Source organism: Spermophilus citellus, assembly GCF_964194105.1.
Source record: "Spermophilus citellus genome assembly, chromosome: 8".
NCBI classification, from domain to species: domain Eukaryota; kingdom Metazoa; phylum Chordata; class Mammalia; order Rodentia; family Sciuridae; genus Spermophilus; species Spermophilus citellus.
The window spans coordinates 125,910,184-125,926,954 of record NC_138189.1 but is presented as its reverse complement, the minus strand read 5'-3'; the positions used below and the strand labels follow the sequence as shown (position 1 = coordinate 125,926,954).

The following is a 16,771-nucleotide window of genomic DNA, read 5'->3' as shown; positions in this document are numbered from 1 at the left end:
TCTTGGTTTTTGTTTTTATGTTAATTTTTATGCATTTTATTGCATTTCAGTACATTTGGTAGGGTTTTATTTTTAAAACTTAAGTATATAGTGCCAAACAGTTTTCCGAAGTAATTAATTTATGCCTCTGTAGCAATATATGGGAGTTGTAGTTGTTCTTTATTCTTGCTGATACTTAGGTAGCAATATTTTTAGATGTGGACATTCTGGCTGCCATATATTGCTGTCTCATTAAGATTATAATTTCATATCACTGTTTTCTAATATTGAACATCTTCTAATGGTGCATTAGACTCTTTTTGAAGAACTGTGTTATCTTAAGTCTCTTGTCCCGTTATTCTAATGCTTTGTCTGGGTTTTTTCCTTTCTTTCTTAATATACACAAAGAATCACAACTTCTTTGTGTGATTATATTTTGCAAATACTTTTCTTTTTCCCCTTTTTTTTTCTTTTTACTGTCTTCATGGTATTTCTGTCAAAATTTTAATTTTAATGTGACTTAATTTGTTAATGTTTTAGTGCCATTTGTGTCCTGCATAAGAAATCTTCATTTACTTCAAGGTCATGAAGTATTCTCCTATATTATCTTTTAGAAACTTTTAAAAATCTTCTAAATTTAGTGAAGGTTTAAGTAAAGCAAAAGTCAAAGCTTTCCCCCACCAATATGTACGTTCACTTACTTTGCGCTACTTATTGAAGACTCATTTTCCCATGGCTCTGCAGTTCTACTTTAGCATAAACCAAGTGTATTTGTTTACACACAACATACATATATGTACATACATATCTTATGGATTCTCTATTGTATTGCTCCAGTCCTTACATTAATGCTCCATTATCTTATTGCAAATTTTATGAAATGTTTGATATTTGGAAAGGAATGTTTTCCTACTTTAATTTCCTTCACATTTATTTTAGCTGCTCTTAGTTCTTCCATTTTAATAGGAATTTTAGAGTCATCTTTATAAAAAGCAGTCCTACTGGAATTTTGAATGCAAGTGAATTCTGTAGATTGGTTTGGAAACTAATACTATTTTAATAGTATCAGGCCCTGTGATTAATGAACATGATTCATGATCCATTTATTTAGGCTTTCTTAAATTTCTCTCAAACATTCAGTAGTTTATTGTATAAATATCTTTCTTCATTTTTCATTATTTTATTCCTAGTATTTTTCAGTGCCATTGTAAAAGATACCTACTTTTGATTTCTGATTGTTTCTACTTTATATAAATATAATTTATTTTTTAACATTAAATAAAACTATTTATTTGATTCTAATGGTTTGACTCTATAGTGTCAGCTATATCAGTTGAGTTTTTTCTTCTTTTCTGTTCATATACTTTTTGCACTGGCTAGAACTGCTGTCCAGACATCCTTATAAACTTTTAAAATATTTCTTCATTAAGGTAGGATGTCTGCTATAGCTTTTATTTATAGAAGCCTTTTATCACTTAATAGATATTTCCTTCTGTTCTCAGGTTTTATTTTTTATCATTAATGGATGAAGAATTTTATCATACTTTTTTGTATGTATTTAGATTGTTATAACATTATTGTTATGTTTTTTTTTAATTTTTAGTTGTTGATAAACCTTTATTTTATTTATTTATTTATATGTGGTGCTCAGGATTGAGCCCAGTGCCTCACACATGCCAGACAAGCACTCTACCACTGAGTCACAACCCCAAATGTAGCAAATTGCCATTGATACCAGAATGTTCAACTTTGTACTTCGTACTTAGGAATAAACCAACTTTGGTCATAGTGCATTATCTCTTTTATATTTCCTATATTTTATTTTTCATATTGTCTTTAGAATTTTTATTATCTATGTTTATAAGTGAGATTGGCCCATAGTTTCCTCATAAAAATAGTTCAGAAATTTCTTCTCTTTATCTCTGGAAGAGTTTGTGTATGTCTGATATTATATCTCCTTTGATTTTATATACATATTGCTTAAGGAGCCGTCCAAGTTTAACATTTTTAGCCTTTTAAAAAATCATACTATGTGCATTTAAAGGCTGTAAATTTTCCTCTTAAGTGTGGTTAAAAACTATTTCTATAACTGTTTTATGTGTTTCATTTTTATCAGCATTTTAAAATATTTTGTTTTGATTTTTTTCTTGACCCATGGGTATTAATTTCTACATATGAAAACTGTTGTAGTCATAATTTTGGTACTCATTTTGCAATAATTAGAAGGTTTATTCTGTATTGTTTCATTTATTTTTTTAAAAAATGTATTTGCAACCGGTGATTGCAGTATTATCAATATCCTCATGGCTGCTGGGGCAAATTACCACAAACTGAATGGCTTATAAACAACAGAAATTAATTTTCCCATGTTCTGGAGGCTACAAATCATAAGTCAAGGTGTTCAATGATCATGTTCCTTCTGAAGCCTACAGGAGAGCTTGTAGTATTTGCCAGCAGTCCTTGAATTCCCTTTGTCTATACATGAATCATTCTGGTCTCCATCTCTGTAATAATATGGCTCTTTCCTCTTTGTGTCTTTGTGTCTGCACATGAAATTCTCTTATTTCTCTACTCTTATCTATCATTCACATTAGATTAAGGGTTTACCCCACTTCTGTGTGACCTCATTTAAATTAATTACATCTATAGTGCATTTATTTCCAAAGAGGAGGGTTACATTCTGAGGTACTGTGTGTTTAGATTTCGACATAACTTTTTGGGAACACAATTTAGCCTATAACCACTACATGTACTATTTAGGTGAAGTTTGTTAGTCCAAATTTCTTTTTCATTGTTTTACAAAAGAAATCATTCTTAGTGCTGGAGATATAGCTCAGTTGTTAGAGTGCTTGCCTCTTATGCACAAGGCCCTGGGTTCAATCCCCAGCACCACCAAAAAACAAAACAAAACAAAAAAAAACATTCCTTTTCTTTAGAGAGGGTTATGAAAATCACCCATTGTAAATAAAGACTTATTTTTCTCTCTTTAAGTTCTGTCAATTTTTGCTTTATATATTTTGAGGTTATGCATTAGGTACATAGAAATTTAGAATTTTGTTTTTGGTGAAGTGAACCCTTTATCTTATTTTGTGTTACACTGTCTCTGTAATGTATTTCTTCCTTAAGGGCTACTTTCTCTGATATTGTAATAACTTTTTTTGCTGAAAGTTTGTATATTATATATTTTCCCATCTTTTCAGATTTCCTGTTTCTTAGCATTGAGATGCCCCCAATATGCGGTTAGGATTTGTTGTTGTTGTTTGTTCACAGTCTATCCTTGCAGTATTTGGTCAGCTTGCATTTGTTGATGTGTTTGGGATTAAGTCTCTCATCTTGCCATTTTTTTATATTTTTTCATATTGTCTCTTTGCATTCTTTTCTTTAGTATTACTAATTCTATCTGGACGGTTCTTTTAGTGATTACTCTGTAAATTACAACATTAATTCTTTAAAGAACTTTTTTTTAGTTGTAGATGGACACAATACTTTTATTTGTTTTTATGTGGTGCTGTGAGGGTTGAACTCAATGCCTCACTACAACCTCAACCCCACAACATGCATTCTTAACTTATTTAAGTTTAATATTAGTACTTTTCTTATAGTGTAGACAATACAAGGAACTTAAGTTCTTTTCATTTTTTCTTCCAATTTAAATATTTTAATTGATATTTCTATGTAGTTTACCCCTTACGTATTTTAAACCCCACAATAACTAATTTATAGTAGTTTTTGGACTTAATATATGTTTATATTTATTTATGCATTTATTATTTCCTTTGCCCTTCATTTCTTTCTATGTCTCCATGCTTCTACCAGAATGGTTTATTTACTTTGCCTCAAGAACATGTGCCCATATTTTCTTTTAAATGGGGATGCTGATGATAAATTATCTTAGTTTTTGGTTGTCTGGTTGTATTTTTTGATTGAAAGGATATTTTTGCTAGGTTAGCAGTCCTTTTTTTGTTTGTTTTAGAAAGGTAAATTTTTTCTGTTTTCAAATATTGCTTTTGTCCCATTTCCTTTTTTCTTTCTTTACAGTATCCCAGTTATGCATATGTTAGACCTACTTACTCTGTCCCACATAATGGATTATATTCATTCTATATTTTCTATTCATAATTTAGTCTGTCTTCTTATATGTTATTTTGTTCATGAATTTTTTTTTCATCTGTGTCTAACATGCTGACAAAACCATTTATTTGGATTTGTTTTTCAGTTCTATGATTTCATTCAACTCTTTATGATTTCCATTGTCTTCCAAAATTTTTAGTCTTTTATTCCCTGAGTATATTAGGCACAGTTTTTTAAAAAATATTTTTTTTAATTGTAGATGGACACAATATTTATGTGTTTATTTTTATGTGGTGCTGAGGATCAAACCCAGTGCCTCACACATGCTACTTGAGCACTCTACTACTGAGCCAAAGCCCCCACCCCTAGGCACAATTCTTTTAATAATTAGTTATAAAACTTTGTTATCTATACACCTTGGAGGTCTTTTACCAGTGACAGCTGTGTTTAGTGCAGGTTTTCTTTCCTGATATACTTGATCATTTTTTTTATTGAATGCCAGATACTGGATGTGAAAAATTATAGAGATGATTTGAAGGTGAACCTAATGTTATCTTTATTCAGAAAGCATTTATTTCGGCTTAAGACTGACAATCCTATATTCTAGGCAGAAATTAAGAAGATACAAAGTTGAATTTAGTATGTTAAAGTGGGACAACTTCTGACTTAGTTTTATACTCTGGGTTCTAGTCATGCCTCATCATAGCTCTTTAGCTCTTTTTTTTGTCATCCTAGCCTTAAAAACTTGTCTTTTGTCACCTTTTGCTTTTAATCTCCCTCTTGGGACTTGGCCAACCCTTGAAGGGAAAACCTGCAGCACCCTTCAAGTCATGACCCTGTAAATTGTCACAGGCTTGCTTTCAAACAGATGCTGTTTTTAATGATTAAAAACAAAGTTTATTAATGTAATCTAGTTCATTGTATGAAAACAAGATATTGTTAATTTTTTGTGCTGATTATAATCTTTAAATGGTTCCTTAAAATCTACAAAAGTTTTTTGTAGAACTTCAAACATTTTCACTTGTTTATGTTTATGCATGCACATTATTTTTTAAAATTTATTTATTTATTCTAATTAGGTATATATGACTGCAGAATGCATTTTGATTCATCATACACAATTGCAGCACATCTTTTCATTTCTTTGGTTATAAACAATGTATCGTCACACCATATATGCAGTCACACATGTACCTAGAGCAATAATGTCCATCTCATTCTAACATCTTTCTTTCGTCATGCCCCCTTGCCTCCCTCCCCTTTGCCCAATCACTGTTCCTCCATTTTTTCCATGTCCCTGCTCCCATTATGGATCAGTATCCACTTATTAGAACATTCAGCCTTTGGATTTTGGGGATTGGCTTAGTTCGCTTACCATGATATCCTCCAACTCCATCCATTTACCTGCAAATGCCATAATTTTATTCTCTTTTAATACTGAGTAATATTCCATTGTGTATATATACCACAATTTCTTTATCCATTCATCTACTGAAGGGCATTTAAGTTGGTTCCATAGTTTAGCTATTTCGAATTGAGCTGCTATAAACATTGATGTGGCTGTGTTACTATAGTATATATAGTATGCTGATTTTAAGTCCTTTAGATATCAACCGAGGAGTCAAATGGTTGTTCCATTTCAAGTATTCTGAGGAGTCTCCATACTGCTTTCCAGATTTGTTGCACCAATTTGCAGTCCCACCAGCAATGTATGAGTGTGCCTTTTCCCCCACATCCTCGCCAACACTTATTATTTGTATTTTAATAACTTATGCACAGTATTTTTTTAGCATGTAATTCGATGTATATCCTTGACAGAAAGCTTTAAGGAATATAAAAAAGAAATAACCACTAAAATAGATGGATGCCCACAGTGTGCTATATATGGTTAACTTAGGTTTTAAGAAAATTTTGCTTAGATTCGTTGGCTCTTATAAATTAGGTAATCTCATTTATTTTTAAAATCCTTTCTTTACCTGAATAGAGTAGTATTTCTTGGAAAGTCCAAGAAATTAAGTTCTAGTAAGAACTTAATTCACTTAGAAAGATAAATATATTTTGATATATTAGCTGTAATTTTCATTTAGATATAAAAATAGTGTTCTCTGCTCATCTTTACAAAACTTCAGAAGTTATAACTATTTGCCACTTGTTTCTTTTTCTCTAAATTTATTTTCTTATATAATGATCAAAAGTTTTTAACTAAAGCTATCAAGGATTCCATGCACTTCCAAGATAGGGATACCATCACTCTAAAGACAATTCTTTTCTGTCTCCACTGCTTACAGACAGGGAACACAATCTCTTCAGCCTGGACCTGTGTAGAAGAATATGGAGAAAATAAACAGGTAAGAGAAAGTCTCTTAGGATTATTATGATATATCTAGTTTTCAGAAAACCAGTTTTAAGTTGTTCTTTTGGATATAAGAAATATTCAGAATTGTCTAATAAAACCTTGTAGGCTGTTTTGTTTTTACTAGTTCTATTACTTGCTGGTTCATTAATCAAAATTTTAAAGTTAAACTTTTATTTTCAAAACTTTGAACTTATTGTGTACACTAAACCACTGAGATCATAAACATTATTGTAAATTAGAGATGGAGTGAGCCTGTTATATTTTTATGTTATATTTTATATATTATCTAGTATTTCTCAAAATTGTCAGAAAATGGGAGTCTAATATTTTTCAATCTTATCAAGCCAAAATCTTATTAGCTCAATTTACAATAAAATTAATATTTATTAGAATTCACCAAGCTACTGGGAAAGATAAACTGCAGTAGGAAATTAAAGGTAATTTGTGGCTTGAGTGAGGATTATTACTGTTGAGACTCCTTTATATATGTAGAGGCAAAGAAAATAGTATCCTGGTAAACAATGCATGTGCTGTTTCTGTGTGCTTGTGTAAGTTAATTCTCCTTTTTGTACTTCCATTTTCTCATTGTCAAAGGGGTTGAGAAAGAGTATTTATGAATCTATGTAAGGATTCAGTTGTACTGATCTAGTATGGTTATTTTGGCACTTATTAAGTCCTCATTAACTATTAATTATTATAATTAATATAATCTAGAGATATATACTACAAAAAGAAATATATTATTATTTTTGAGACTTGTAAATTTATTTTTATAAATATTAAATTTTAGCTCAAGATTCAAATATATGATACTGGTCTCAGAACTACTTTCTTTACAACTTTTTATAGTTTAAATTTTGATTTATGAGGACTGATTTTGCTGACAGAAATGAAACTTGAAAAGTTTCTAAGGCTTTCTATCTTCTCCTCATTTGTGCCCATAATTTATTTAGTGAGTCACAATTTGTTCTGAGTTTTAAAGCCTAGATTGCCATTGCACAAGTCATGATTTTTCCTCTCCTAAGCTGCTTGTACTATTCTCTTTCTATATGTTTAGAAACTAACATTAAAAGGAGTTTGCCTTAATTATCTCAGTACAAAGGTATCAAACTTGAAACTCTAGACATGATTTGTTTGGTGTCTTTAGTTATTTGAAAGGAAAGCAGTTAGACTTAGTTTCAATAGAAATAGTCATTTTTTGTTTCATATTTGGCCCTCTTTGATTCTTGTTGTTGTTGTTGAGGTGTCAAGTCTTGACCTCTATAGAGTGATTTGAGTTTGTAATTGCTATGTCTTAACATATTTGAAGAATTTTTCAATTTTATTTTTAATGTTTTCTCATTATACATTAATCCCCATTAGAGTTCTTCCCATGTTGATTTTCCAAGTTGTTCAGTGAAATAACTGTAAGGTCAAAGAAGTTTGGGGAAAGCTATACTACATATGCCCCTTGGAAAATTATCATGAGTATTATCATATTAAATAATTAAGGTAGAAACCTTTTCTTTTTTCAAGTTTTTTTTTTCTCTTAAACTTTTCCCAAGATGATTTTGCTGAGGGATTTTTCTTTTAGGGATGCTTATTCTTGAATTGTATGGGATGTAATTTGGAAACAGTGAAACTAACCCAAAATACTTTGGGTTTTGTTTCTTTGTGTGTTTGTAACTTTATTGAGGTTTAATTGAAATACAATAAAATGTACCTAATTGAAGTATACACTTTGGTTCTTTTTGATTAATGTATATATGTCTGTAAAATGACAATACAATCAATAAAATAAACATTTCCATCTTCCTTAAAAGGTACTGCAAGCCCATTTGTATTCTATTCTTCCTTCTTGTCAACCACTTAGTTTGCATTTTTTAGAATTTCACACCTTGCTTTTAAAGATTTAAATTTTAATCCTTAGATAACTTAGAATAAAATAGCTGTAATTCTTAAAATAGAGGTACAATATCTGACAAATATGTGTGTTTATGCTAGTTGTTACACACTGGCAAAATTTCACAGGAAGATTTTAAAGCTGAAATCATTACTTTTGAATATATTGTAAATTGAAAAAGTAATTTTGGTTTAAAAACAAAAGCCAATGATTTTTTTCCACTAAAACAATTTGAAAACTAATAGAGAATAAGCAGAACTTTATAAGGAAGCAGTTAGGTATGGTTAACTTTATTTCCTCTTCAGCCATTTATTACTAAGATTACACTATTCAGTCACTTTTAAAATCATCTTAAACAGAAATTCATAAGCTACTCTGTGAGTCTAGTCTTAGAAAAATGTATTGGTCCCTTCAAGTCTGCTACTTGCCTTTTGCTGTTAGTAGCCTGATAGGGAACATTAAGTAGAGAGTAAATTTTAAAAAAAGTTGATTGTAATAGGGCAAATGAGATTTTTTAAATGCCAGTAAATTTGGTATATATATTTCCCAGCCAAAAGTATACTTAAAATTTTCTAATTCATGATTTTCAAAATCTTACAGGTTATAAAATGCTTAAAAATCAGCAACCTGGAGAAATGTTTTTCTGGGCTTTATAGTTAGCTCTTGGTTTTCTATACTAGAATGGGAAGTACAAAATATTTTTTAAAATGTGATTTGTATTCCAATATAGAATTTTTTATCTCTGTATTTTTCCACAATATTTAGTATTTCAGTGAAAGAAAGTTATTCAGTTATAATTATTGAGTGTTAGAAATTGAAATTATAAAATGGTAAAATGAGGAAGTTTTTAAAAATTTCAATACAGAGCCACAGAAATTTAAAAGAAATGTTTAACATGTATTAAAGGCCTGAGAAATGTATTTCATAGACAAAAGAACGTAGTTGAGTTTTTGGAAAATATAGGATTTGAAATTTTGGTCTTTAATATGTGTACATAGTTATTACAGTCATCCTCATACATGCTGGTAAGAGTGCAAAATGGTTTAACCACATTGGAAAAATTTGGTAGTTCTTAAAAATTTGAGACAGATTTATCAATACAACTTAGCAGTTCTGTGCCTATGTATTTACTCAAGAAAATTGAAAACAAATCCACATAGAAATTTATACATACTACTCCTTAATAGCATTATTTTTAATAGCCCAAAGGTAGAAGAAACAACATAAATATCTATCAAATAATGAAAGGATGAATTAAATGTGGTCTATCCATACAATGGAATATTATTCAACCATAAAAGGGATTGAAATACTGATAACATCCTATAATATGGATGAACCTTGAAAACATTATTCTAAGAGGCTATTTCCAGAGACTATGGAAGTTGTATGGTTTCACATAAATTTATGTGAAAAGTCCAGAATAGGCAAATATATAAATTAGTGTTTGCTCAAAAAGAGGGAATGGGGACTGACTGCTAATGGGTACTGAGTTTCTGTTTAGGATGATAAAAATGTTCTGGAATTAGAATGGTGGTAGTTGTACAAACTTTGTGAATATATTGACAGTTGCTGAATTGTATACTAATGGTGCATCCAAAAGAGGGTGGATGTGGTGGTAGCACTAAGGTAGATAAACTAGAAGAAGAAAGAAACCAATTAAGAAATATAGGGCTGAGGATGTGGCTCAAGTGGTAGCGCGCTCGCCTAGCGTGCGTGAGGCACTGGGTTAAATTCTCAGCACCACATAAAAATAAAACAAAGATGTTGTGTCCACCTAAAACTAAAAAATAAATATTTAAAAAAGAAATATACTTTTTAATGGAAAATCAGTCTGAAGTGTAGTTAGAAATAAAAGATGAAGATAGCCAAAATTAATATGAGAGGACCCTTTGAATTCATGATTAAGGTTTTTTTGTTCGTTTTTAAAATACTTTTTTAGTTGTCACTGTACATTTTGTTTATTTTTTATTATATGTGGTGTTGAGAATTGAACTCGGTGCCTCAAACATGCTAGCTACACTGAGCTACAACCCCAGCCCTCATGTTCAAGTTTTTATTAAGGGGTTTCCTCATTTTTAATACAGAGAAGCAGCTCCAGAAATAATGCTTTGGTCCAAACGTGCAGTATGGAATTAGATATAAACTGAGAAACATTGAATAAATTAGTATGTCTGTTCCTTATATTTTCACTGAGAAACACATTGGTGATACTCACTACCAGATGGTCTTCATGCTGGATGGAGAATACAATAGACCCAAATTGTAATAACTACATAAACAGTTATGTGTTAATGTACTGCCAGTCTCTACACTTGCTCCTGTGTCAGTTGTGGCTGCTTTCCTGTTCATTCCACATTCATCAACTGAAGCTCTGAATCCAGGGCTCTTATGAGCCATTACTGCTGGAATTGAATTGGAACTTAAGGTTAAGCCTATATATTGTTATTCTTTTCCCATATATTGTTATTGGTGCATTGTAATTCTATATAAAGGTGTAATTCTATATAATAAAAATTCATTATTACATATTCATATATGCATAGGATATAACAATAATTTGGTCAGTGTCAATCCTCTGTATATTTTCCCTTTCCCTCTTCTTCCTCCCCCTTCCCTATTTTCTACTCCAGTTCTGATCTGCCTCAGATTTTTATGAGACCCCCCCTGCCCCACATCTTTTCTTTTACTTATTCCTCTTTAGCTTCCACATATGAGAAAAAAAACATGACATTTGACTTTCTGAGTTTGGCTTGTTTAGTCTTTATGTACATCAGAGTTGTTCTTTGAAAGTATTTGTATTCATTCAGAATATAAATATGAAATTGTAGAAAATTTGATTACAATACCATCTCTAACATAATATTAGAGCAGTTGTTCTTACATCTTTTCTTCAAATGAAATATTACACAAATTTAGCATATAAAACAAGGAAATGCAGGAGCTTCATGGGTTGAAATGGGAGGTGTGGAATGGGTAGGTAGGTGCAAGTAAAATCCAATTAGAGTAGCACTATCTGCTTTACTTCTGTTCTCCTGCCTATAATAATCTAAAATACTTTATTTTGAAAATCCTGTTTAAGAATATTGCCCAAGTGAAAAAGCTTGATCAAATGGAAATAATACTTCCTAGGAATCAGGATGCCTGATTTTATACTTACTCTTTCTCCATTCAGCTGTGGGAATATAAATCAGTCACTCAGTCATCTTCTGTCTCTTGTCATTCATATGGAAGAGGTCATTTGACTTAGAGACTTCTACTATCTCAGCCTATTTCTGGTCTGTTATTTAGGATCAAAGAATTTGATTATATCCTCAATAAAAAGACAAAGCCAATAAAATTGAGCAAAAGGCTTGAGCAGATAACTTTACCAAAGATGTCCAAGTGCTCAATAGCCACATTACTAGTCATAAGGGAAATCAAAATTAGAATTACAATGAGATAAAATTTCACATGCACTAGAATGACTATAATTAAAAATGCTGGCAATGCCAAATGTTAGGATATGGAGTAATTAACTAGAGGTCTTACATTTTGCTAGTGTGTATATAAAATGGGCACAGTGGGGAATTCTTAAAACATTTTCTTTTATGTGACCCAGCAGTCCCATTCCCAGTTATTTACCCAAAACATATATTCATAAAAAGAAATGAAAACATATATCTATGAAATATTTGTATAAGAAGGTTCATAGCAGCTTTATTCATAATACTCAAAAACAACCCAAGTATTCTATCAATAAAAACAACTCAAGTATTCTATCAATAGGTGAACAAAGAAATTGTTATATATTCATACAATGGAATAATAACAAAAGAAAGCAAATTACTATATGACATGAATGAATGTTAGAGATTATATTGAAAAAATCTAGGATAAAAAACTTTAAAATTAATAAAATCCAAAACCAATAAAGCTAATCTGTGATGATAGAAATCAGAAAGTGGTTGCTTCCTATAGAAAGGTTCTTGACTGAAGAGGGGCACAGGAAACTTCTGGATTGATGGATATGTTTTATAATTTTGGGGGGGTTTGGATTACATGATTTATACAGTTATCAAAACTCATTGAAATGAACACATAGGGTTTATGCATCTTATTTTGTGCCAGTTGTACCTCAGTTTGAAGCATTAAGACAGTTGAATAATATGAAGTATAAGTTAAATTCTGAAGTTGGCTCTGTGTCATTCCTTAAGAAGGGGCAAAGGGAATACAGATCCCTTTCTGAGGCAGAAACAGTGGGAAGAGTTAAGGATGTTAATTGGGAAGAAAAACCAGGGTGGGCAAATATGTGCTAGGAATTTTAACTCACATTAGTTTTTCCATAAACATTAAAGGGATTTTCTGCTGTTTTCTGTAATGTGCAAATTATATGTTAGAGCTAAATAAAATGTGATTCTACTTCTAGGTTTAGGCCACTAGTTAAGTATTTTGAGTTTATATTTCATCCATTATCTTATTTGATATGTATTTTATTTTCTGATCACCCAGAAGTTTTTCTGAATATATTTAGATTCTTAGTGGTTTTAGGAGTAAAATTTATTTTTGATCTGCTTATAAAACTTTATCCAACTTTTTTGTTGCCTAATTTTTGTAGGATTTGGAGGGAAAATTTTTTTCTCGACTTATTCTTTTTTTAAAAATCAAGTTGGCATTTTTATTGATTTTTTAAAAATAAATGACAGTGGAATGCATTACAGTTCTTGTTACACATATAGAGCTCATTTTTTCATATCTCTGGTTGTATGTAAAGTATATTCACATCAATTCATGTCTTCATACATGTATTTTTTTGGATAATGATGTCCATTACATTCTACCATCCTTGCTAACTCCCTGCCGCCTCCTTTCCCCTTCCACCCCTCTGCCCTATCTAGAGTTTGTCTATTCCTCCCATGCTCCCCCTCCTTATCCCTGCAAATGCCATAATTTTATTCTCTTTTATTGCTGAGTAAAATTCCATTGTGTATATATGCCACATTTTTTTTATCCATGAGTGAAGGGCATCTAGGTTGGTTCCACAGTTTAACTATTGTGAATTGTGCTGCTATAAACATTGATGTGGCTGTGTCCCTGTAGTATGCTGTTTTTAAATCCTTTGGGTATAGACCCAGGAGAGGGATAGCTGGGTCAAATGGTGGTTCAATTCCCAGATTTACAAGAAATCTCCATACTGCTTTCCATATTGGCTGCACCAGTTTGCAGTCCTACCAGCAATGTATAGAGTGTACCCTTTTCCCCACATCCTCGTCAACATTTATTGTTGTTTGTCTTCATAATAGCTGCCATTTTGACTGGAATGAGATGATATCTTAGAATAGTTTTGATTTGCATTTCTCTAATTGCTAGAGATGATGAACATTTTTTTGTTATATTTGTTGATTGATTGTATATCCTATTCTGAGAAGTGTCTGTTTAGGTCTTTGTCCCATTTATTGATTGGGTTATTTATTTATTTATTTATTTATTTATTTTGGTGATTAGCTTCTTCACTTATTCTATATGAATTAATACATGAGAATCAACATATAATTTTATATTTAATTTAGTTTCCCTAAAAATATGGGAATACACCAGTTGATTAGTGTTTAAGTTAAAGATTTACAGTAGCAGACTGTCAAATGCAGATATGCTAATAAGCATTGTGCTAGTAGCCAGCTATTTGTTTAGCTTCTTTTTGAGTCTTCTGAAAACATCTCTGTGTGCATATTTCATGAATAGGCTGCAATACCTACCTCTTGAATAGATGTAAACCTAAAACAAAAGTGGTTTCTCTTTGAAAACTACATTTCCCTATCTGCAGAAGTCTTCTCTTTTGATTTATGTTGTAGATGACCTCATTGGTAAAATTTAAAGAGCTAGGTGCATCATAGTATGTGGCTAGTAAGGAACTGACTGATTTAGTACTTTTCAAAAATGCAGTTACAATATAGGAACATTGTTTCAGTATTTTAAATACTCCTGCATAGTGAATTCTTTAAAAAAAAAAGAAAAAAGAAAAAAAATATTTGAAACCTGGAGTCATGCTACTTCAGAGGGTGATGAAACAAAGTAATTCCTTATCCAGTTTCAAAATACTGAAAATATTTTGAACTGTATATGTTATATGTATTCATGTTTTTCTCAAGCTGCTTATTGATCTTTTTATAAAATTTAAAAGGTTATGAAAGTATTTTGAGTTTTACAATGCTAGAAGTTAAACCTGTATTTAACTGATTTTTATTTTTTCCATTTTTTCTTAACTAGGTCCTTTCTGATGTTGCTTGAGCTTATTCTTCTGCAGTTGATCTCATTCCTGTTGGCTAAACATTAAGTCCCCTGACAACATTAAGTTAATGCTCATGTGTTTTAGGCCTCATTTATAGTACCACGATAGTATTATAGAAAAGAAAAACTTTACATTTTAGATGACCTAATTCCTTTTTTTCTATTTCTAGAAACATAGCTTTTATAAATAGTCATTGTCACACTTTGGCTTATCTACACTAAAGAACATAGTTGAGTTTTTGGAAACTACAGGATTTGAAAATTTGGTCTTTAGTATACACATATAATTATTACAATTAATGAAGCAGGAAATTATTGGTGCATAAGATGGATATTTATTGTGTAACAATAATATTTCAAATATAATTGTTTTTTAAATAATTTGGGTTAATTTTTGGATATTTTCTATATTATAAGTTGATAATGGTTTCTTAAAAGTTTATTTTATCAACATGATTCATTTTACTATTTTGTGGTACCAGTAGGACTCTAATGTTAAATTGATATGTTGAGTTTATAAATGTTTATATTAGCATTTAAATAATGAAATATTGGACAGTTAGTTTCTACCAAATGTTTCTGAAATCCAGAGGTAAATGTTTCTACTGGTTTGATGCCTAATACAGTTTCAAAAAAAGCAACTATGAATTTTCTGTTTTTTTATCTTTTCTTCATGAACTGCCCCTTAGTGTCAGAACAGGAGAAGAGAAATCAGAGGTTCTCTTTTTCTAAGTTAAAAAAATTATATAAATAAAGACAAGGAGTACATTCTAGTAAGATCTCTGAAATGCACTGTGTCAGTGAAGGCAACATTAATACTGACTTGATAAAACTAAGAACTTGAATTGCAGTGAATATGGAAATAATCTTTACCACCAGTACAGTATCATCAGGATTTTAAAATGTTAGAACATTATGTTAAAATGTGATTATAATTTTAATGCTTTATCTCTTTGAATTAAATTTGTGTCCATAAAGATGTGCAGCATAATTGTTCATGTATTTATTTACAGACTACAATTTCCGTCGCAGCTCAATAAATAGTCTTTCCCCTGTTAGTGCTACCCTCTCTTCTGGGACTCCCAGCGTGCTTCCTTATACTTCAAGGCCTTATTCTTATCCAAGTTATCCCTTGTCACCAACAATATCTCTTGCTAATGGCAGCCATGTTGGACAACGACTATATATCTCCAATCAGGCCTCATTCTTCTGAAGAAAATCTGTAAACATTAGTATGAAAATTTCTTGTGAAAAGCATGCAAATTAAAATATTGTTTTATTTTAGAATCGGGTTTGCACATTTGGCTTCAAAAGTGATATGTTTATGCCAACATAATAAACATCTGCTATAATTCAAAGAATAACATAGAGTTGCAAAATTTATAAAAATGGAAAGTTTAAAAAGTTATTCAGTGGTTTAGCAAGCTACTATTCTTTTTAAACTTTTGAGATTTTCTTAATTCCTTAGTGGGTAATAGATCCCAGTAATTTGTTAATTTTTTTTTGTATAACTTTGCAGTATAGCATTTCACAAATGTAAACCACTTGAAGACAATGTTATACTAGATTGATGACCAAGGATCTCTATCTGTATTGGAAATTGGAACACTTATATAACCAGAAGCATCTAGCTATTATGTAGAAAGAAATGATGAGGCAAAAAGATTAATATGCAAATTTTATGCAGTACTAAAGAAAAAGCAATCTAACATTGTGGTCCTTGAAAATAACTAAATATTTTAGTTAATAATTATTTGTTACAAAAATTGTAATTTTGCTGTTAATATATTTAAGGTTTTTATAGTTATGCTTCATTTGTGTTTTTGATATTCGCTGTATTGTTTGAATAAGAAGTGTTATGGTTTTTTAATGTTGAAATCATGTGTTGTTTAATTTTTGTACTTGAATTCAAACTTTGACATTAAATATGTGATGCTTCTCATACATGTGTTTTATTTTAATTAGAATGCACATACACAAAAATTAGGTCTCACAATCATTGTGATCTTGGAGAACAGTTTTCCTTACTTGGTTATATATAGTTATAGGGTCATTGGTGCAGTGTCTTTATGAAACCAAATCATGGAATATTATATAGGGAGAAAATTGTTAGCTTTGTGATACAGTAACAAAAACATTTTCAGGGGCAATAGAAATATTGTTTAGACTCACTGAAGTTTCTCCCATTTACTTAAAAATAATTCAGTGAATTCAGA

General features: G+C 30.6%; 1 protein-coding gene across 1 annotated transcript in view; it reads left to right on the top strand.

Annotated features, from left to right (window-relative positions):
- Nucleotides 1-15,789, top strand: part of RBM46 (RNA binding motif protein 46) — a 41,686-nt gene extending 25,897 nt beyond the window's left edge. The window contains exon 6 of the mRNA XM_081303825.1: nt 15,569-15,789. Coding sequence (XP_081159951.1) covers nt 15,569-15,768 — 200 coding nt within the window. The 3' untranslated portion in view covers nt 15,769-15,789. The remainder of the gene's footprint in view (nt 1-15,568) is intronic.
- Nucleotides 15,790-16,771: the final 982 nt, after the last annotated feature.